The sequence below is a fragment of the Erythrolamprus reginae genome, chromosome 5 (genome assembly GCF_031021105.1).
Source record: "Erythrolamprus reginae isolate rEryReg1 chromosome 5, rEryReg1.hap1, whole genome shotgun sequence".
Taxonomy (NCBI): domain Eukaryota; kingdom Metazoa; phylum Chordata; class Lepidosauria; order Squamata; family Dipsadidae; genus Erythrolamprus; species Erythrolamprus reginae.
Window position 1 is genome coordinate 60,770,365 of NC_091954.1, and position 24,578 is coordinate 60,794,942.

Here is a 24,578-nt window from a genome sequence, read left to right on the forward strand (position 1 = left end):
TTTGATCAGCAAATGGAGGACCTGCTGGCCTTCCCGTCAGTGGACAAGCCTATCACAAGTCTTGTTTCCAATGCGTTGGTCCCTTCCGAATCCCAAGAGGGTCTGAAGGCCAAAGATAAAAGGGCTGAGAACGTAGTCCGAAAGACCCACCAGATGACGGCTTGGGCCATTCGGTCCGCCTCTGCAGCCTCGTTTTTTAACGGGCCACCCTCCTCTGGATTCAGGAGATCCAGTCGAGAGTGAATCCGGAGGACGGACGCCTCCGGCAAGATCTCAACAAACTTTTGGCGGCCACTGAATTTTCTTCTCAAAGAAGAAATTTCCTGACAGTAAGAACAATTAATCAGTGGAAGGGGTTTGCCTTCAGCGGTTGTAAGTGCTCCATCTCCAGAAGTTTTTAAGAAGAGATTGGACACCATTTGTTTGAGCGCAGGGTTGAACTAGAATACTTCCAAGGACTTTTCCAACTCTGTTATTCTGTTAATCATATTAATTTATTTTATTTACTAAATTCATTTGCCTCCCATCATATTTCAAAGAGACTCTAGGAGCCTTACGACATTAAAAACATTAAAATCATAAAAGACATATTGGAAATGGAATTAGTCAAAGATGACATTTTAGTAAAAAGATGGGCAGAAAGGAAGATTTGTGCCTATATATATTGTTTTATCGTTTGTTGTGAGCTGCCCCGAGTCTTCGGAGAGGAGCGGCATACAAATCTAATAAATTATTATTATTATTATTATTATTATTATTATTATTATTATTATTATTATTATTATTATTATTATGACTGATACTTGCTTTTCCAGCAGGACTTGCAAATCCTGGAGAGCCCCAAAGGGTCAGTCTGGCATAATGTAACACCACTATATTAAGGTTGTTGAAGTCCCAGAACAAATTTGAAAATAACCCAGAATAAAGTTTTATGGATATTTTTTATCTTTTAAAAAGAAATTCAAATTTTACTTGTTTGTTTCAGTTTATTTTTGTTTTTTAAAAAATGTTTTTTTAAACCAAGAATTAGACCAAAAGAAAGCCTGACCTACAAGTTTGAATTATTTTCAGATTTATCACAAATTCTGGGGGGAAATGTGCACATTTCCTGTGACAGCAGAATAAATTATCTCTGAACTGTGCATAATTGCATATTAAAGGGTAGAAAAGAATTAAAGTCAATGCAGAGATATTTGATTTGTATGCTTTGCCCACTTTTCACAGCTAGGGGGCAATAGTGTTTCAAGAATGGAAATGGTGCACTTAGTCCAAGGAATACTATTTCCTAGCAACTGCCTAGAAACCAACTCCTATTTATTTAAGTAATAAATGGATTACACAGTGACATATGTGTTATTAAAGCATTTCTTTGCCAGATTTTCATGGGCTTTATTCCAGCATGAATGGGATCATTCCAGCAACAGATCAAGTATTTGTTTTTTAAGAAAAAAGATAAGTGTAGATTACAATACTAATACATCATCATTATCCTTGTTGTAATCATTCTGTGTGAATTCTATTTTCCATAACGTGGTCACTTTTAATGCAATTTTCCTGGCATCCATTTCTGAAGCATTTTTTCATCAGATAACTGCATTACAGAGTTTGGAGAAGTGCTGAATAAATGGATAATTGTAATCCAGAGGACACAGTAATACCGTGGGTACAAATTAGGTTGGTTTACATTAAAACACAACACTGAAGCACATGATGTTCTTCTTAACTTGTTCCTCACTTTCTTCTTCTGATTCATATATTCCTTGCTAATTGCTTTGCAACTTCTTCAAGTTCTTAGCAGAAGCTGTATCCAGCCTTTCAATGTTTTCTCCTAAATTTCTCAGTATTCACCCCATTTGCACATGCTAAATTTCCATCCCTCACTCTGTCCCTAGTTGCTCCACTAATTCTTATTTCTGTAGTTTCCCCCCTTTTCACCTGTTTTATTTTCTCTAGCAAATATTCTCTACTTTCCTCACTACCTTTCCAACAGTGTAGCTCAGATTTCATAGATCTGTTTCTAAAGTGACTAAATTTAATGGGTAAGCTGCATCAACCTAAAATATCATGAAGTATTGCAGTCCTCCAAACAGGCATTGGCAGTCACTGATTTCACTGGACAACAATTTTTTTTCAACAGTTTTGCTCCCTAAAATACTCTTAGTGATTATACTCCTTCAAGTTAAACATCAATATAATTTCAGAATCTTGAAAAATGTGAAATTAATTTTAATGTCTATAATGTATTTCATTGCATAATGTTTCTGACTTGCTGCATGAGTTGAACAGGGACAAAAATATTTTGCTGCTGATTTTTGTTTGTTTGTTTGTTTGTTTGTTTGTTTGTTTGTACTTAGTGTCCGATGCACTGAGAGATCCAGTTGCTCTGACACTCCTTTCCCATAGTGCCAATGTTTTGGTGAAAACTTTCACCATGTTTGTCAATAATTGCACCTAGATTTTCAAGAAAAAGTCCAAATGTGAGCCTTCAGTAACATGTTCCACTTCATGATCTTGTATGCAGTAAGACATTTGTCAACCAGCTGAAAGTAGTTTGGTGCTCTGTAGTTGCCAAGATAATTTTCAACGATATCCTTGGGTTGCGCATGACTTAATGTTCTGTGTCCAATAAAACTCCACCATGACTTTGAATCCTAATTAATTTAGTTCTACATTTTTTATTATTCCTAGGCTAGATAGTTAGATGGATGGATGGATGAGGGATGGATGGATGGAAAAATAGATAGGTAGGTAGGTAGGTAGGTAGATAGATAGATAGATAGATAGATAGATAGTATAGACTGGTGAGATTCAGCTGGTTCTGGCTGGTTTGGGTGAACTAGTAGTTAAATTCTTGTCCTGTCCCCTTCTTGTCCTGTCCCCTCCAGGAGTTCCCCCCAGGCTCCATTTAAGTGCATGGAGGCCTCCTAAGACAAAAATGGGGTGTGGGGGGGATGAGGGGAGGTACAGGGGCCAGTCCCCTCCCACAGCCTGTTTTTACTTACCAGGAGGCTTCTGGAGGCTTCCTAGGGTCCAAATGGCCTGTCGTACGTCCTCCCCTCGTGGCACTTTTTTCTCCCAGGGGGGTGCAGGAGGCCAGGTAGTACCTGTCACACACCATGTCATGCCCGCTCAGTCATATGACCACCAAGCCATGCCCACCAAGCCGTACCCACAGAACCAGTAGGAAAAATTTTTGAATGCCATCACTGATTATAGGTAGTTCTCAAGTTATGACCATAATTGAGCCTGCCTGTTGTGGCTATGTCATAAGAGTCATAAAACTGATCAGTCACATATATAACCTTTGTGTGTTGACCATGAAACAAATGCTATGATTTTACTCGAAAACCGGAAATGCTGCTCTTTGGTAAGGATTTCATGTAATTTAAATCACATCACCATAGGTGCTGCAAATGGCCAAAAATGCAGCTGTATTGCTGAGCGCCTAAAGTGTGGGTCATGTGATTTGTTAAGGTGGGGGACAACCATCAGAACTTTGGATCTGGATAATAAGTTCCATTTTTCAGGTCCATTATAACTTTGTAGAGTCATTAAGTGTCTAGTCAGAAGTTAAGAACTACCTGAGTGTATTAGAGGCCTTCATATCTGTGATTTATGAACATCATTATTAAGTTTCCCTTGAAAGGGAACATAATCTTAACTTGGGAATAGCAAATGAGCTTGGCAGGAAACTCTGTGTAATATCTCCTGGAATATGGAAAAAAAAATCAAATGGAAGGATGCTAACTTAAATATTCATTAGTTGGTCGAGATAGCTTTGAAGAGACTCCATTCAGAATTCATAATGTTGTTTACAATACTAATATTCCTAGTATGGGGTGTAGCTTTCAGGAATTAATTATATAGCCCTAAGGTGCTATTATATAAAGTGGAATATTGATGTACATGGGGATATTTTCACTTGGAACGTAGAGACGTCTCCTATTCCTGTGAAATTTCATATATGAGTTCAATATTCATTTTAAACCACACAGCTATAAAAGCTGTTAACAAGGTTTGGAAAAGCTTTACTCTTTTCATAGGAACTGAATTTCTGCTGTCTTCTCTGAATAGGGCACAAACACACACACACACGGGAGGGGGGGAGAGGGAGGGGGGGGGAGAGAGAGAGAAAGAAAGAGAAGCATATAACATATAACTTGGTTTCAACCTGTCACAAAATGAAAATCAAAAGATGCCTTGTGAATACCAGATGCTTGGTTGTAATGCAGCTGCACTGAGTGCACTCTACTCCCCTGCTTAGATTTTAACAGTCATTTTCATCCTCTGTTGCTCCAGTTGATGGTAGGTGCATTGTGTCTACAGGTAGGCAGCAATTTGTCACTATCATCAGTGCTCTGTGTGCAACAGATAGGAAACAACAAATTCATTAGTTTGCAGGACTGCAAGGTGAGGAAAAGATATTAATGCCTATATAATGAGATGCAATAGGGCTGCTGGTGACATTTCTCAGCAGCCTATTTGTGTATTTGTGTGTGCTTTTACACTGCCATTAAGGAATACAGATTGATATTATTTATGTAATAGCATACATAGCTGGTTTTGTGGTGGCGGGGGGAATCAATGTACTTTAAGAATAGATGTATAGAAAGTGGAGACAGTGATTATTAAAGGCAACAAAATGGTAGCACAGGTGGACTTTCCCCCCTCCACCTGTCTGATCTGTTTCTCCTTATGGGCAATTCTCAAGACATATTTCTGCTTCACCGATTATGAGAAAATAAAAATGAAAAATTAAATCAGAAATGGGGAAATACCTTAGGCTAACATTATACAGATTTTTCTGGAACAGCTTCTTCCAAATCAGTATCTGAGTCCTAAGCCATGAGAGTTATCTATACATATGTATGCAGACAATGATCCTGGAATTACAAATCTAATAAGTAAGTAAGTAAGTAAGTAAGTAAGTAAGTAAGTAAGTAAGTAAGTAAGAAAGAAAGATAGTTCAAAACTGACAATCAAATTGGAACTAGAATCTCTATTTCTTATGCTGTGATAAGTGATTTGCACCCAGTCTTTGTTTCCTGTGATTGTTAAGCAAATTGCTGCAGATGTTAAGCAAAACACGCAGCTGTTGAGTGAGTCCAGCTCCCCCATTGACTTTGCTTGTAAGAAGCCATCTTGGAAAGATGAAAATGGCATCTTGGCTTTCCAAGATGGCATGTGAAACGGGATGCTGCAAATGTTGCACATATATGTTGTTTGCCAAGTGTCTGAATTTGGATCATGTGACCTTGAGAGTACTATGACAGTCCTAAGCAGGAGGATCATCCATAAATCTTTTTTTTTTCAGTATAACTTCAAATGATCACTAAATGAATGATTGTAAATTGAGGACTACCTGTAACATAAAATTGGGAAAGATTATTCTTGCTCAATCGTGCAGCCTATGTTTAACATTTTTAAGAGAGCAAAGCCCAATCAAATGATTATCAGTCTTTCAGAAAGACTTAAACTTGTTCTCCTAAAAATATAAAAAATGTTCACTGGAGTACATGAAGTATAAGCCATACATTCAGATAAAATAGCAAAAAACTTTCCCTTGTAAAAAGTAAAGGCACAGGTAGCATAAACCACTTGTATTATAAGAAATCATGCTCTATATTTTGTTATTATGTATTTTGTAGCTTTTTTTTAAACTAAATACCTAAAGCTTTGATAAGGATACAATTTTATCACAATACAGACTTTATGCTCTGTTGACAATCGGATTATAAAGAAAGCAATATTCAATTATGAATATTTGCTTTCTTCTAGCATATTAAAATGAGTTTTATTGCTGATGTAATGATCAAATAGTCTTTTTATGATTTCTTTAGTACCAATACTTGGATAATGTTGAATAACTACATCTACATTTGAAATCATCTATCCCTCTTACTAGTATAAATATATTACAGAAAAGATTTTTAAGAAGCAAAACAAAATCCATGTTTTTAAAAGCTATTACTGCAAATAAAATGTTCACCTCTCACAACCCTAAATTATTATTTTTGTGGAGATAATTTATCAAATGATTTAGTATACATATCTTGTTCATCTATGAACTATACCCAGTTTCTGACATCTACAGCAGTGCAAGGAAATATTCTGAAGACATTATTGAATATAATAAGCTAATGATGGTGAGACTTGGTTTTGGAATTTAGTATTTGGCTGAGAGTTGTAAAATGTGTTACAACTGCATGTCAAGAGAAGAAACGAAAACAGAACCAAGGGAATTGACATTTATTTGCAAAGGTTTTGAATGAAGAAAAACACTTTGGTACAAGTCTTATATAGTTACCGGAAATCATTAGCTAATCATTTTACATGGATTGTATTTCACTGGATTGTTGTGGACATAAAATGAGGGAAGATCACCTTCCTCTACTTATTCAACTTACTTACAGTCTCAGATGAATAAAAGTCAAATTTAAAATTCAGAAACACCAATAAAACGCAGATATAAAATTTAAGATTCATAACAAAAACAAAATTCAGAAACAATAATTAGAAGATATTACCTGCTTTCTGTAAACCAAAGCTATTGTAAGAGACTTTACAACCTTTAGGTTATTGTCTAAATAAGGTCTTATAGATGGAAGATTATAGTTTCTTGATCAGAAAGAAGATTAATGTTTCTGATAATTGGGTGTATGAATTCCAGATGCCATGGAGAATTTATATGATGTATATCCAAACATGTTGTTGTGAGCCGCCCCGAGTCTTCGGAGAGGGGCGGCATACAAGTCCAACTAATAAATAAATAAATAATAAATGTGCATCTGCACATGAAGTAGGTGCACGTATTTAAAATAGATCATAAGATTTTATATGTCAATTTATATTTGAAAAATATGCATCCATAGGAACGCGCCGTTTGCATATCAAAGTAATATTTCTTCTTCCCAAACTAGCGATTATGGATTTGAGCGCCACAGCAATGACCGGTGTTTGCCAGCTTTTTGGTATAACCCATCATCTTTGTCAAAAGAGTGCAGTCTTGGTCAAAGTTATCTCAATAGCACTGGGTAAGTAGTCAAAGCTGTAATATTTGTTTGTTAAGATTATCAATTGTAATGGTGTTGATCCATTACCATATTATTCCCCAGACTGTAGTTTTCTTTATATTTTGAGTGATGCTTTTTGCAAATGAAAAACTGAGTCAGGATTATTAAAAAACTATAAAAAGTATAGTTATCCTTTATTGATGACAATGCTATAAAAAACCCCACCCCTTTTCAAGTTTTCCAAAATGTCCCTCAACAAATAGGGAAGATTAAGATTTATCAATAGTGCCTATGACCTTATAAATTTCCTATCACTATCTTTGGCAGGTAAAAATGTATACATTGAGTTATAAAGCTGAAAGTTATCCCCTCACATTTGTAAGTTTATTTGGCCCAGCCTAGTAATGACAAGTGTTACGTCCTACTTTATTGTGATAAAACAGCAATGTATAAATTTGCCAGTACTATTAACTCTGATAACTGGTGTGTTAGTTCTTCTCAAAACATGACAATTGGCTAAAGTTCTGTACAAAGTCAATTTATACTGTTTCATGATTCAGTGGTTTAAATATCTGACATGTGACAGTGATGGTCTGGAAAAGGGAACTATCATTAGAAACAAGCAGCTTGTAGCTAGTCTCTTCAGGGTTCTTTGTTCTTCTTTCCACAGGTACAGAAAGGTCGTGTCTAATAACTGCACAGACGGTGTGCGTGAGCAGTACACAGCCAAGCCACAGCAGTGTCCTGGCAAAGCTCCGCGAGGACTTCGGGTTGTCACATCAGATGGCACACTGACATCAGAACAAGGGCATAATGTTACCTTCATGGTACAGCTGGAAGAGGTATGGTCTGTTTAACATGTTCCCCACTGGGGCTTCTGAGTCAGAATCATTTAGAAGGAAATGAATGGGACTAAACAGAATTAATTAACCAGTGTGGTTTAACTGATTAGTGACTTGACAAATTTGAGCTGTACATCTGGTCTATCATCCTATTATAAAAGGAGCTTGATTCTTCCCTCCATGGCCTATCTTGTTTGCTATCTGTACCTCTGCCCTCACTGACACTGAAATAAGAATATCTGGGCTAATGTTGCAGAACAAATGGCAAGATTACCATGGACAGCATTTGTAAAACATGGGTTTCTAGAACACCTCATTTTGCAATTAGCATGTTCACAATACAAAAAAAAGTCTAGACTAAAATGGTGTTGTAACTTTACTATTTTAGATGATTATGTTTCCTTTAAGGAAGATTAAGGAAGGAAAATGGGGGGGGGGGTTTCTTAAATGGAAGAAAGATGCCTTACAAGAAGATAGCCAAGGGATCATATGTAGTGTCTACCAACTGTCTATCAACTGAATAGTAAATAATATGTGAGGAATAATCAACCAAAAGTTATTTAGACATGTAAATTTTAGGGTTCCTAAATATGAAGGAAATTCTGCAGTGTCTGGTCCCCAGCAAAATCCATGCTATTGAATCTTGCATCTTGCAGAAGGAAATTTCCATAGATCTCATCAGTCCTAACTTTAACTGGTATAGCATATGTCTGTCTTATACTTTTTGATGGCATGAAGTATTTGCAAGATTCAAAGTCGCATTGGTAAATATATTGGAGTAAAAAATGAATTATGCTATAACTGAAGCTATAGGGATGTATAAAAGAGAAAAATATTATGTTTCTGCCAGATCAAAAAGGCAGGGAATGCCTTTTGATCTCCTCCTAAGTAGGTACATCTAGTGGAATCAAGAAGGCCCTTCTTTGTAGTGGCTCCTTCCCTCTGGAACATCATCTAAATATAAGATTGGCCCCATGTTGGTACTCTTTTGTAAGGCCCTGAAGACCTATGTTCCATCTCAGTATAGACATACAAACACACACGCACAGAGAGAGAGAGATAAAGAGAGCATGAGTAGATTATGTGTATTTTAAAAAAGTTTATTTAGTTTTTCAAATACAATAAAAAGGAAAGAAATCTCATTATATACATGCAGATCATTGCCCGTTTCTATTTCAGTATTCACATGTTCAATTTCTAATTGATTAGATTCGTAGTTAAAAAGATGAATAGAAAAATAGATAACTACTATCTTACTAAATGTAAATATTATTTTGTTGTTATCTGAGTTTGTATACTGTATATACTCGAGTATAAGCCGACCCGAGTATAAGCCGAGGCACCAATTTTTGCCACAAAACTGGGAAAACGTATTGACCCGAGTATAAGCCGAGGTTAGAAAATGCAGTGGCTACTGGTAACTTATAAAAATGGAAAACAATAAAATTACATTAATTGAGACATGTTTTAGAATATTTATTTTAAAGAAAACCAGTAAACTAGCTCTGTAAATTTAAAAGAGGGTAAACAAATTAACAATATTAACAATAAATTAAAAAGTAAAAAAAGTAGCTCGATCAGGAACAAAGCTAAAACCTAAGAGTTAAAATCCTTCAAAACTGGATTCCTTCTCATCATTAATTGGATTTACATTATTGTTCTGTTTTTATATATGCTGTGAGCCACCCTGAGTCCTTGGAGAGGGATTGCATACAAATCCAATTAAATAAATAAACAAACAAACAAACAAATAAATAAGTGTATCCAAAGAAGAGCTTCAGCATTAGCTGCTGTGAGGTTATCAGCATAGAAAACCAAATAGATAGATAGATAGATAGATAGATAGATAGATAGATAGATAGATAGATAGATAGATATAGATAGATAGAAAGATAGATAGACAGACAGACAGACAGAAAAATAGATAGATAGATAGATAGATAGATAGATAGATAGATAGATAGATAGAAATAGATACAGATAGATGATAGATAGATAGATAGATAGATAGATAGATAGATAGAAAAATAGTTAGATAGAAAAATAGATAGATAGAAAGATAGACAGATAGAAAAAGAATTCCTGTCTAGCTCTGCCTCATAACACATTATTAGATCCTATCCAAGCAAGGACAGCAACTACCACAAAATACCAATGCAGAGAGAGCAAGGAATAGTTACTCACCATTGCTTTTTTCCCCTCTCGGTTGGAGCAAATGGCTGCCTCTGCTTGAGCTAGGGAGAGGAACTACGGCGTGCGAGAGGGGACAAAAGCTGGTGCCTCCTCGCTCTGGCTCAAGCAATGGCGCCCTCGTGTGGTGACTTTGTCAATGACCCGAGTATAAGCCGAGGTTGTGTTTTTCAGCCCATTTTTTGGGCTGAAAAACTCGGCTTATACTCGAGTATATACGGTAAGTCTTTTAACATTTCTTTGGGTTATTATATTCTGCATCCATTCATACCATTTATTCCATGGTTTGTGTGTTTCATCAATGTTCGTGCCCCTAATGTCTCTTGTCATTTGGTCCATCTCTGCACACCTGTATATTTTCTCTATTATTTGCTTTTCTGACGGAGTGTCTTGATTTTTCCAATTTTGGGCAAATGTTAATCTCATTGCAGTGATTATGTGGGTCATCAAATGAAGTGTTGGTTTTGGGTATTTCTTATCCCATATTCTTAATAGGAAAGCTCTTGGGGAAAATTCAATTTCTGTTTGTGCTATTTCTAACAACCATTTGTATATTGTTTTCCATAAAGTTTTTACTTTGGGGCAAGGCCCACCACATATGGTAAAATGTACCAATTTCTTTTTTACATTTCCAGCAAATTGCATTAGCTTTTGGGTAGATTTTAGCGATTCTGGAAGGGGAGAGATACCATCTGTAAAATAGTTTATAATAATTTTCTTTGTAAGCAGAAGATAATGTGATTTTGGTGATTGTTGTTCAGGTTTTCTCCCATTCAGCAAGATGTATATTCTGTCCTATATTTTTTGCCCATGTGAGCATTAGGCCTGTAACAATTTCTTCCGTCATTTTCTAACAGATAATTGTAAAGTTTAGTTATGTTTTTCTTGTCTGGGCCTGTAAGAGTCTTATCTAATGGGTTCAGAGTTGGCTCTATGCCAACTTCAGTATCTTTTTTATATCTGGTGCTGATTTGGGTATATGTTCACCAGTCCATTTTGGAGTTCAGGAAATCCAATAATTCTCTTGGTTTTAGACGGCCGTTTGGAAATAATATATCCTTGTAGCTCAGTGTTTTGGTTGGGTCTAATAAATTTGGATAAATGATGGCCTCCATTGTGGAGAGCCATCTTGGAATTTTGATGCAATATCTTTTTTTAATTTTGTGCCAATTTTTCAAAAGGGATTTTCTGATTAAGTGTTTATTAAATGAGGTTTGTTTTTTGGTTTCAACTGTCCATAGGTGGGCATGCCAACCTATTTGTAGGTCATGCCCTTCGAGTGTCAGAATTCTTTTATTTGTTAGTTTAATCCAATCTTTGATCCATGTTAATGTGGCCGCTTTGTAGTACAGTCTAAGATCCGGTAATCCCAGCCCTCCTCTTAGTTTGCTGTCCTGTAAATGTAATAGTTTAATTCTTGGTTTTCTCTTATTCCAAATAAACGTTGTGATTATTTTATTGAGTTCTTTAAAATACTTTTGGTTTAAATATATTGGGGCTGTTTGGAAAAGGTATAAAAATTGTGGCAGAATGCACATCTTTATTGTTGCTATCCGTCCCAGGAATGAGATTTGTAATTTTCCCTATTTTTCTAATTTAATTCTAGTTTCTTTAGCCGACATTATAAAATTTGAATTGATTGTCATTGTTTTAATACTTTAATTTACATATAAATCCTGGCACTTCTGTAGAAATAGAATTATGCTTACAGCCTCTTCAATGAGATTGAAATTGACTATTTAAGGATATCATTCTCATTAGAGTGATTAAAATTAGCAATACCATCTCTTAAGAGGAAAAATGCAGAGGATGTAATCAAGGTATAATGATGTTTGATATGCCTGTCAGGTTGTTATAGCCGAAGAATTAGGAAAACTGGAAAATGAATACAGCTAAGTAACCATGATCATCATGCAAATATGAAAAAAAAGGAATCTGTCCGTGTTACGTTTGAAAGCTACTGGCTACTGACTAGGCACAGGAATGTATGACATGGAATTCAGGAACTGAAGCTGATGAAGAATGCAGACAATTCAGCAGGAACTGGTTGAAGAAGTTTCACTCTTCAATGTAGCAAAAATAGAATCTTTCCTATGCTTCTGTTTACAGAAAATATTTTACTACCACTATAAACCATGATACAGTAAACCAATCCACCCACAAGACTAACCACAAGAGTAACAACCAACTAACCACAATAATTGCAACAACCAGAACAACCACACCCACTGCAAAGGTGCTTTACTTCTTATACTGTTCTAGCCAAATCAGGTTGTAGCTTAGTCACTATGACTCAGCAGTATGACTGCTTTGCATACTCACAACCTTTTTACCTTAAATGGAATATATCCTAGAATAGTACTAATCCTTGACAGACAAATTTGTCAAACAAAAGCAATAACAATGGCAAACCAGCAGTAATGTATCTTATTTTCATGCATTGATAGAATAATATTTTTCTATGAGTGGAAGATAATAAAAATAAAAAAAACTTAACTATACTTTGGCATAAATTGTAACAGAAAACTATGCTAAGTTTCAAACTATTCTAAGCTTCCAGTGTTAAATGGGAACCCATTTTACTATTTTAAAATAGGAAGCATTATAATGGCAGTGTTTATTTTATTTTATTTATTTTGTCAATCTTGTATAAGTATATATATAAATTGAATACCGTATTTTTCGCTCTATAAGACGCACCTGCTGATAAGACGCACCTAGATTTTAGAGGAGGAAAATAGAAAAAAAATAGAAAGAAAGAAAGAAAGAAAGAAAGAAAGAAAGAAAGGGGGAAGGGACAGAACAGAGGAAGGAAGCAAGGAAACTTATGAAAGGGGAGAGTAAGAGAGGAAGGACTGAAGGAAGGGAAGGAGGGAAGAAGGTAGGAAGCAGAAAGAAAAGAAGAAATAGAGGAAGGGAAGGTAAAAGAGAGAAAGAAAAAGAGCAAGAAAGAAAGAAAAAGAGAGAAAGAAAGAGAATGAAAGAGAAATAAAAATAGAGAGGGGGAATGAAAGAAATGGAAGGAGGGAAGGAAGGAGAGAAAGAAAGAGAAAGAAAGAGAAAGAAAGAAAAAAGAATGAAAGAGCAAGAGAGAAAGAGAGAAAGCAGAAATGAGAAGCTGAGAGCTGGCAGGCCAGGAGCCTCGCATGTGCTGTTGGAAGGGGGCTTGGTGGTCCTGGGAGATAGTGAACATTGTTCCTTCTTCCCTCCCAGCACAGCGGGGTGGCTTCCTCCCCGGTTCCCCGCTGCACCTCCCCAGTGCAAAGCGCAGGACTGCTGCCTCCCCCTCGCCCCAGGATCTCACGCTTGCAGCTTCGGGCAGGGGGCTTGCGGGGAGGCGGCAAACGGTTGCTTGGAAGCAGAACCTCGGAGCAACTCAACCGCCTTGTTTCCACCGGAGAAACACCAAAGCGAGAGCTGGCAAGCGGGGGGGGGGAACGGGGACTGCCTTCCACGGGAGTTCGGGGGGGGTTGGGGCGCGCAGGGGCTGGGAGTGAGGGAGGCGCCAGCATCGGACGGGTCGGACAGAGGTGTCGGACGGGCAGCTCCGACCGGCTGCGAGCGACTGGCTGGGTTTTGGGTCTTCGAGACCTCCCCGCCTCCTGAAGCGATTCCCATAGCCTTCCCAAAGGCTCGGAGCCGCCAACGCTCCTCCGGTGCCACTCCGCCTCCTAAACCTGCGCGGTGGAGGCGTCCCCCGGCCCAGCACTTCCGGAGGCCGAAAGGCGCGGCTCTCTTCGGGGTTGGGAAGAGGAGAGGCGGCGACAGAGGCGGGACACTTTTGGTGAGTATATCGCCGCCCCCCCTCTGCTCCAGCGCCTCCCCCCTCCCTGCCTGCATCTTCGCTCCATAAGATGCCGCTGATTTTTCATCCTACTTTGGGAGGAAAAAAACTGCTTCTTATGGAGCGAAAAATACGGTACATAAAATGAATAAAAGTAAACTATTCTAAGCTTCCAGTGTTAAATGGGAACCCATTTTACTATTTTAAAATAGGAAGCATTATAATGGCAGTGTTTATTTTATTTTATTTATTTTGTCAATCTTGTATAAGTATATATATAAATTGAATACCGTATTTTTCGCTATAAGAGGCACCTGCTGATAAGACGCACCTAGATTTTAGAGGAGGAAAATAGAAAAAAAATAGAAAGAAAGAAAGAAAGAAAGAAAGAAAGAAAGAAAGGGGGAAGGGACAGAACAGAGGAAGGAAGCAAGGAAACTTATGAAAGGGGAGAGTAAGAGAGGAAGGACTGAAGGAAGGGAAGGAGGGAAGAAGGTAGGAAGAAGAAAGAAAAGAAGAAATAGAGGAAGGGAAGGTAAAAGAGAGAAAGAAAAAGAGCAAGAAAGAAAGAAAAAGAGAGAAAGAAAGAGAATGAAAGAGAAATAAAAATAGAGAGGGGGAATGAAAGAAATGGAAGGAGGGAAGGAAGGAGAGAAAGCAAGAGAAAGAAAGAGAAAGAAAGAAAAAAGAATGAAAGAGCAAGAGAGAAAGAGAGAAAGCAGAAATGAGAAGCTGAGAGCTGGCAGGCCAGGAGCCTCGCATGTGCTGTTGGAAGGGGGCTTGGTGGTCCTGGGAGATAGTGAACATTGTTCCTTCTTCCCTCCCAGCACAGCGGGGTGGCTTCCTCCCCGGTTCCCCGCTGCACCTCCCCAGTGCAAAGCGCAGGACTGCTGCCTCCCCCTCGCCCCAGGATCTCACGCTTGCAGCTTCGGGCAGGGGGCTTGCGGGGAGGCGGCAAACGGTTGCTTGGAAGCAGAACCTCGGAGCAACTCAACCGCCTTGTTTCCACCGGAGAAACACCAAAGCGAGAGCTGGCAAGCGGGGGGGGGAACGGGGACTGCCTTCCACGGGAGTTCGGGGGGGTTGGGGCGCGCAGGGGCTGGGAGTGAGGGAGGCGCCCCAACGGGTCGGACAGAGGTGTCGGACGGGCAGCTCCGACCGGCTGCGAGCGACTGGCTGGGTTTTGGGTCTTCGAGACCTCCCCGCCTCCTGAAGCGATTCCCGTAGCCTTCCCAAAGGCTCGGAGCCGCCAACGCTCCTCCGGTGCCACTCCGCCTCCTAAACCTGCGCGGTGGAGGCGTCCCCCGGCCCAGCACTTCCGGAGGCCGAAAGGCGCGGCTCTCTTCGGGGTTGGGAAGAGGAGAGGCGGCGACAAAGGCGGGACACTTTTGGTGAGTATATCGCCGCCCCCCCTCTGCTCCAGCGCCTCCCCCCTCCCTGCCTGCATCTTCGCTCCATAAGATGCCGCTGATTTTTCATCCTACTTTGGGAGGAAAAAAACTGCTTCTTATGGAGCGAAAAATACGGTACATAAAATGAATAAAAGTAAAAGGGAACACTAGGACAGGGACAGTAGACATGCAGCTGCACATATGCACACACCTTACAGGAATGGAGTGAAGTCAATAGTAGATAGTCTAAGGTTAAATCTTTACAGGTTTGGGGATGAAACCACATAGTTGGGTAGAGTATTCCAAGCACTGACCACTCTGTTGCTGAAGTCATATTTTTGCATCGAGTTTGGAGTGGTTCACTTTAAGTTTGCATTTATTATGTGGTCGTATATTGCTGTGGTTGAAGCTGAAGTAGTCATTGACAGGTAGGACATTGTGGCTATGCTCAGGTCATGCCGAAGGCAGGATAGTTCTGAGTTGTCTAAGCCCAGAATTTCAAGTCTGGTAGATGAACAATGTTATGTCCTGAAACCTAGGAAGTTTTCACTCCAGTCCGACAGGGAAGTTGATTAAATCTGATTGGCTCCCTGCCAGGAGGGCTCCCTTTTTAAACCCCTGCCACATACAGAGTTCGGCTGATGTTTGCTCATGGTAACCAATAAACAGTTGGAGTCACACAACCAGTCTCCTGCCTCTTCAGTATCAGAACTCAACAAACACCACTTTTGTAGTGATGCTATCTAGCCACATTTTTCTATCTTATCAAGCTATTGTTATCTAGTAGCTTGTTATCTAGTTTATCAAATGCTTTACTGAAGTCCAAATAAATTATATCTTCAACAGGGGTGAAATCCAGCAGTTTCTGACAGGTTCTAAAGAACTGGTAGCGGAAATTTTGTGTATTTCAGAGAACCAGCAAATACCAACTGTGGCTGACCCCAGAATGGGGTGGGAATGGGGATTTTACAGTATCCTTCCCCTGTAGTGGAGTAGGAATGAAGATATTGCAGTATCCCTCCCTGACATGCCCACCAAGCCATGCCCCTTGAGCCAAGCCATGTCCAAGCCATGTCCACAGAACCAGTAGTTTAAAACATTGGACTGATCCACGGCATTTCACTGGTTCACTAATTTTGTCACTTTGTCAAGGAATGCAGTAAGATTTATCTGGCATCTGATCTCTTTTTGACAAAGCCATCTTGATTTTTGGTTATGACTTTGTTTGCCTCCAGGTGTTTGCAGATTTGTTGCTTGATTAACTTTTCCAGGATCTTCCCAGGTATAGATGTCAGACTGATAAATCCTTAGTTTCCTGGATCCATTTCTTCCTCTTTTCTGAAACCCTTTTCTAGTCTTCTGGTAGTTTTCTAGTGCTTCGGGATCTTTGAAAGATATGCTTCAGTGGTTCGGAGATCATGTGTGCCAGCTTCTTCATAATCTTGGGGTGTAATCTATTTGACCCTAGTGATTTGAACTCTCCCCAAGTCTTCGGAGAGGGGCGGCATACAAATCTAATAAGTAAGTAAGTAAGTAAGTAAGTAAGTAAGTAAGTAAGTAAGTAAATAAACGTATTCTCTTACCATTTTCTTGCTCATTTTGAATTGCATTCCTAATCTGCATTTTGCAACATTTTTGATAAATTGGACTGGATTTTTCCCTTTTGTGTAAAGACAGATGCAAATAATAATAATAATAATTAAGTAATTCTGCTTTGCCCCTGCTGCTCATCACCTTCTTGCCATTTTTCTCCCATTAATAGACAATAACATCTGAAAAAGATCTACAATCAGACTCAACCCACTTTGTATCTAACAGAATAAAAACAAAACATTGCATTAAAATATAAATGCTTTGGAATTTGTTACAGTTACCTTGTCATTGCTTTATACAATCTGGGGACACAATCTGAAGTTAGTTGGGGGAAAGATCAGAAGCAACGTGAGAAAATATTATTTTACTGAAAGAGTAGTAGATCCTTGGAACAAACTTCTAGCAGACGTGGTTGGTAAATCCACAGTAACTGAATTTAAACATGCCTGGGATAAACATATATTCATTGTAAGATAAAATACAGGAAATAGTATAAGGGCAGACTAGATGGACCATGAGGTCTTTTTCTGCCATCAGTCTTCTATGTTTCTATATTTCCTATAGTACCAAAAGCAAATAATCAAGATTTACCACAGTGATTTATTAGACAATATATACTGGAGGGGGTATAATAATAATAAAGGAATAATGGGAGACACACCCTTGCCGACAAAGAGCTGCACTCATATTTCAGAAAGGAGGGGGAATGCCTGCATTCATACTCATAAGTAACAATATAATGAATATAGGGATAGAAAGGCAGAAAGTAACTGTTTTCTAAATAGAACAATGGATTTAGAAGAAATATTTGCATCTTGAGATTCAGGGGTTGCTATGGAAATGTTCTAGTAAAATTTAACACAGGCTGCTGTGAGCTTCAATGACCTTATGTCTCAATTTGTCTATTAAACAATCCCATTCATCTGAAGACTAATTCTCACCACAGTCCACACAAAGATTCTACATTCAATTGAGAGCTGCTGTAGACCTTTGTTCTTATAGCATAATTTAGGCTGGTCACTGAGGTGATTTACATTCACTTTAGTTGTAGTACAAAGTAAAATTACATTGTTTATTTTCTTTTTTCTTTATAGTCTATGGGCACTAAGAGCCCTGTGGGACATGGTGAAGTATGGTTTTCACAGAAACTTTTGTGCCACTGGTTGAACTCAAAGGTGTTCATGAATTTTAAACTTAACAACCATTCCATTCAGGTGCTAACCAGGACCCCTGTAGTGAATTGAAAGAAAGTTAATCCTAATAAGTTCAGACATTAAAGGACTTAAAGGACAATCTTTGTCTGATCAGTCAATCAACAGCTGACATGTCAATTTAGATAGGCAGGGATATCTGAAGCCTGCAAAAATCAAATTCTAATCATTGACTGGCAAGATTCCCTCTCAGGTAGATCTCTATGTATTGTCATTTATTCTTCTTAGAGGGTTTTTTTTCCCAGGACTGGCCAGGTAAGATTAAAAAGCTTCCATCACCAAAAATGTGGTTTTGAGATTAGAATATTGTAGAGCAATCTGAGGCATAGTGGAAAGTAGGATACACATCAGAATACTGATTTTATTTTATGGGCTATTCAATGAAGAATTGTGAGTTTAATTTTGTAGGCATATGTGTCTTTGTGTTGTAAATTTAATCTTGTCAGAGAAATTCTCTTTTCCATTTGCCTTTTCTTTTGTTTCAATTCACTTCCTATTCTTTAACTTCATACTTGAATTTTAAATTATCAGTGATTTTTATTTTGGAAAGCACCTTACAAATTGTACAATATACAATATCAGTTAGCTATGGAAGTACTAAATGAGGGAGACTATCAATTGTTTCTTCTTGAGTAAATTTGGACTGATTAAGATTTGGTTATGATAAAATGGCTGCTAGCCACATCATCGGTCTCCGAAAATTTTGGAAGGGTTGAGGATTTAGACTGTGGGAGTCAGAAAAACCAATCTACCACCTTCCCTTCCTCCTGTGTCCCATTGGATTCCTCTTAATTTTCTCTCTTTGGATACACAGCTTACACCGAACTCATTCCTGAGTTCAGCTTCTGGAGAAATCACCTGGCTGCTAAATTTTCATGTTAGCCTACCTCCACTGCCCTTAATAGGAACTTATATGCAGAATGAATGATAACAAGTGTAGGAGTTTTATATTTCACGAGTTGTCATAAGTCAGATGCTGGAGTATTGAATGTCATTTTTGTGGTTTCTTCTGTGTACTACTTTCGACTGCAGAAATGCTGATTAGATCAGCAGTTCCTTGCCTGTTCTTAATGTTCTGAGGCCAGCCGGAATGAAGGCAATTACTTAGCTGGCTTCAAAGTGCTTTTCATTATAGAAGGGAAAGTATGCATGTGGAAATGTCTTTTGTTTTATGTATTATTGAAATTGCCCTATCTTGACCAAAATAATATAGACTTGAAAATAATCAGTCTGCATATATGATTTATTTGATCAAATGTGAAATCAATGTTGGATAAAGAACGCTTTATCAAACTGAAAGACAAAAAGGATAAGTATAAAAAAATGGAAAAAGGGGCATATATCTAAAGTAGAATACCAGCATATAGCCAGTACAGTGGTACCTCGGTTCTCGACCACAATTTGTTCCAGGAGTGTGGTCGAGAACCGATTTGGTTGAGTACCGAATTAATTTATCCCATAGGAAATAATGGAAATGGATTTAATTGGTTCCCAGTCCCTATTTCCTTTATTTCCTATGGGATAAAGATCTGAGGAGCTCTATAGTCTAAGCACTCCAAGCTGTAGGAAGGGTGGGGGTGACTGCAATACCAGCAGTTTCTGGGGGGTTCCTTTCCTCAGTAGTTCGTCTTGTACCTGTAGGCAGCTGCACCAAATTTCTCCTTCCCGGCGGCGGCTTTCCATCGAGCAGCAGCAGCGCAGGGAATGTCATGTGATGAAGGGAAGCTGCTGGAGCCATCTCAGCAGTTGCCGCTGCTCCAGCGGCTTCCCTTCCTCATGTGACTTTCCTGCGCTGCTGCTGCTGCTCAAAGGAAAGCCACCGCCGGGAAGGAGAAAGTTGGTGCAGCTGCTTACAGGTAACAAGATGAACCACTGAGAAAAGTAGCCCTCCGAAACTGCCGGTATTGCAGCCGCCCCCACCCTTCCTACACCCTTCCGTTCCAAGCTGTAGGAAGGGTGGGGGCGGCTGCAATACCGGCAGCTTCGGGCCACTCCTTTCCTCAGTGATTCGTCTTGTTACTTGTAGGCAGCTGCACCAACTTTCTCCTTCCCGGCGGCGGCGGCTTACCATCAAGCACCAGGAACATCACATGAGGAAGGGAAGCCGCTGACATTCCCAGCACTGCTGCTGCTCTATGGAAAGCCGCCGCCGCCGCTGGGAAGGAGAAAGTTGGTGCAGCTGCCTACAGGTAACAAGATGAACCACTGAGGAAAGGAGCCCCCCGAAGCTGCCGGTATTGCAGCCGCCCCCACCCTTCGTACAGCTTGGAGCGCTTAGACTAGAGACTGGGAGGCTGTTAAGTGGGCGGCCAGGATGGGCATGTCGGATTCCGACTCCCATTCCATCTCACGCCGTCCCCTCAGATCTTGTAGCATTTCGGATAATAAACAAATTTTTCTGTGGCTGTTCAGTATCCGAATTTTTGTTCAGATACCGAAGCAAATTTTTGCCGAAAATTTTGTTCGGTCTCCGAAATGTACGAGAACCAAGGCGTTCGAGAACCGAGGTACCACTGTATTTGAAAAGTTAAACCTAGGAAAGCTAAGGCTCAGAACTAAGAATTGCAACAACTGTTGTTGCGATTCTTAGCTCTGAGCCTTAGATTTCCTGGGTTTAACTTTGCTGGTATTATATATGCTGGTATTCTACTTTAGATATATGTCCCTCTTTCCATTTTTTATACTTATCCTTTTTGTCTTTCAGTTTGATAAACTGAAAGATAAAGAGCTCTTTATCCAACATTAAACATGTTAAAAAACAAAAAGGTCAAGGAAATAATTGGCCCACTAATGGGAAAAGATGACAAGGAATTGATAGGTAGCAGGGAGAAAGCAGAGCAGCTTAATTTATTCTTTGTATCTGTCTTCACACGAAGGGAGTAAATATGAGCCAGCAGTGTGCTGCAGCCTCCAAAAAAGCCAATAGAGCTTTTTTCATCAATAGAGACAGAGAATCAAGACCATGTGAAGTGTAACACTTGATATATTGTATCCAGTTTTGGTTGCCAAATATAAAAAAGATTTAAGACTTTGGAAATAGTACAGAGAAAAATAATTATAATTTGGGGACTGGAAGCTAAAACATATGAAGAATGGTTGCAGGAATTAGATTAAGTCTAGTCCAGTGAAAAGAAGGACTAAGAGCAGGGGTGGGCTGCTGGATGGAACACTAAATTGGGCTTGCTGCCGTGGCTCGTGAGTGATAATGGGACCAGTGCAATTTTGCTTCTGCATCTGTGGAGGTAGCAAAATCACGCATGAGCCGCAGCTGCACCCGTGTTTCGGCATGCGCGGAAGCAAAAAACCCTCACCAAAACATGGGTGCACCTGCGGCTCTGTGCACAATTTTGCTCCCTCCACAGGTACAGAAGCAAAATCATGCTGGTCCCGCTAGCACTCACGAGCCGTGGTGGCGAGCCCAATTTAGCGTTCCGGCTAGCAGCCCACCCCTGACTAAGAGTCACATGATAGCAATATTCCAATATTTGAGGGACTGTCAGAAAGAACAGGGATCAATCTGTTTTCCAAAGTACAAGAAATCAAGACAAAAAGCAATTGATGGAAACTAATCAAGAAGAAAAGCATCCTAGAATGAAGGAGAAATTTCCTGACAGTGAGAATAATTAATCAGTGGAACTGCTTGCATTCAGAAGTTGTGAGTGTTCCATCACTGCAGTTTTTTAAGAAGAGCTTGGTCAGCCATTTGTCTAGAATGATATAGAGTCTTCTGCTTGTACATGGGTTTGGACTAGACCCCCAAGGTCCCTTCCAACTCTATTATTTTATTATTAAAACCAACCTTTACAAAATAGAGCACCGAACGACAAAAGATATAATAAAATGTGCCTCTGTTGGAAAGTTATTACTTGACTACTTGATTTGATTACTAACTTTAGTAGCATTCAGTATAAAAACTATTCCAACCACGTGTTTAAGCATTCTTATTAGATGTGTTGTGTAAGTACTGTGTATGTATGTGTATGAATAAATTTATTCATTGATTGGAACCAAATCAAGCCAGTTGCCAGAAGTTGAAAGATTAGAGTAAATTGAGAAATTCACTTGTATCTTCACAGCTCACTTATTACCGTGAGATTTATTTTGGTGATAAAATAATTTTAAAGAAGAAAGCTATTGCTCTCTATCCCTACTTTTCTAGTGTAATATAAATATGTCTGCTATAACACATATGTAAAAATAATAACTTTTATCATATAGAAAGTATGTTCCTCAGAGCACATAAAAATATGTATGGAAAACAATACAGGTTAAAACTTGTTCAAAACAGGCACTCTTTGTCTGCTACCTCCTCTGTTTCCCCAAAGTTATTTCATTTTTGGTAGAAAAATATCTTACCAGTTGCATACTTTACTTTTGCTTCCTTGTCCTAGTGCTTCAGATATTTAAATGTCAGTGTTTTGATGTGCCCTTTTCAGAAATCTGTTAGAGCCTGAATTGTATTTAATGGGCAGAAAGCATTTTCAGTTCAAATAATTTAATCAATTATTGTGAAGAAAGGAACTTTCAGAGCCAGTTCAATTCTTCCCATGAAAGAAACGTTTGAGTAGCAGATGTGGGTCTACTCTAATTAGAGAGCCATTCTCTCCCAGCAGGAAACCTCGGTAAGAACCCAAAGGACACCTTTGTGCCATACTTAGAAATATTTTTCAGGTAGCAATATATATTACTAAATTTGATCTATCAGATTTTAGTAATAAGAGATACATACAGTATATTTGTAGATACTTTGCATCACCTTTAATAAAATTCCATAATTCATTTCAATGTTTTTGAAGGTCCTATCAACAGATGTTGATAATTCATCATATTTTAAATATTTGTATATATACATTGGAAGATAAAAATGCATGTATCTTCTACTCTCATTGCTTTTCAAATTAAGCCTATGTATACATAAACCAACAAAAGCAATTTTACAGATTTTTAATACTATTTCAATGCCAAAATTATTTATTTGTTTTAATCTTTGCACCGGATCTAAATGTGCCAATTTTGAGCACCAAAACAACCTTTCAGGGTCATGCATAAATAACAACTCTGTTGATAACGCCAGATAATGTGTTTTCTTTAAAAAGAGAGAGAAGTTTCATTATTTCTTTCTGCATAAAAAGTTGCATAAAATATCACTACTGTTCTTTGCATATTTAACCTAGAATAAAATTGAGAATTCCTTCCAGTTCAACACACAGAGAACTGTGCTACTTATAAAATAGAATAGAATGATCATATTTAAATATAAGAATATTACAGCAGAAAAATGTCTCTATCTCTCACATACAATACATATGCATCACTGGTGAAACCTAAAACTTTTCCCTACCGGTTCTGTGGGCATGGCTTATTTTGTGGGCATTGCTTAGTAATCAGCTGATTCATGGGCATGCTTAGTAGTCAGGTAACCTGGTGGGCATGCTTGGTTGTCAGGTGACTGGGTGGGTATGGCCAACTTGTAAAATGTGGTGAAACTCACTTAACAATGCTCTTGCTTTGCAACCAAAATTTTGGGCTCAATTGAGGTCATAAGTTTATTTTATTTTCTCCTTCTTTCCTTTCGTTCCCTCCCCTCTTCTTTTCTTTCCTTTCCTTTCCTTGCCACCACCCGTCTCATCTTCCTGGCTTTAACTCCGGGAACTTCAAGCAGCATTGGGGCACACACCTATACATCTCTACCAGCCTCAGCCTCCTGGACTGCCGGAGCCTTGGCAGAGCAGGAAGATAGTGATGCAGCCTGGAGAGCTGTCGCAGCTGCGGGCCTTGGTGGTCCAGGCACTGTCCCTCTCCCTGACCCCTGTTGGCATGCTTGGGAACCCTGTGATGTTTCCCCAGTGACAGCATTGGGATATTAGCATGGGAGTTGCAAGGAGTTCATGGCAGGTGGTGGTTTGTCTTCATGTACCTCCCTTCTCTGCCATCCTGACATATTTTCCTGCCTTCCACTTGCCTTCCCCTCAAACTGGCATGGGGTCACTAGGAAGGCCACGTGGAAGACAGGAAAGCATGTTGAGGCTGCGGGCCACAGCTAGGTAGGCCGTGACTTTGCAGGCTTACCTGGCAGGCAGATCAGGGGTGCAGCGCTTCAAGCAAGCAAGCTGCAGAGCAGAGACTGGGCAAAACAAATGAGGGAGCCGCAACCCAGGGGACTGGTTCAGGGGCCTGGCCAGCCAGCCACCATCACTGGTTTGGAGAACCACTGGTACAAATAACTGGTACAAACCGCTGCTACAAATAACCAAGGACTGATCCGAACAGGGAGCATTTTATCCCTGATATGCTTGCATGTCCATATGCACACTGCCTTATATGAAATTTCTCAGTGAGGGAGTTTTAAATTTTATTTTTATTTATTTAAATGTATTGGTTCCACAACTCATCGTGGATCCTGGATATATATTTGTGTGTGTATGCATTTATATTTGTAGAATATAATAAATGAAAGATACCTTGACTCAGATTTCAGTGTTCCTTTTTTGATCATCTTACTTATCTTAGTTTCATTTTCCATGCTGTACTCCTTCCTGTTATTTCAGTTATGT

At 39.0% G+C, this 24,578-nt stretch overlaps 1 protein-coding gene across 1 annotated transcript in view; it reads left to right on the forward strand.

Moving 5' to 3' along the window:
• LOC139167803 (VPS10 domain-containing receptor SorCS1-like) overlaps window positions 1-24,578 on the forward strand; it is a 372,414-nt gene that overhangs the window by 307,811 nt on the left and 40,025 nt on the right. The window contains exons 16-17 of the mRNA XM_070752750.1: window positions 6,921-7,034; window positions 7,684-7,855. Coding sequence (XP_070608851.1) covers window positions 6,921-7,034; window positions 7,684-7,855 — 286 coding nt within the window. The remainder of the gene's footprint in view (window positions 1-6,920; window positions 7,035-7,683; window positions 7,856-24,578) is intronic.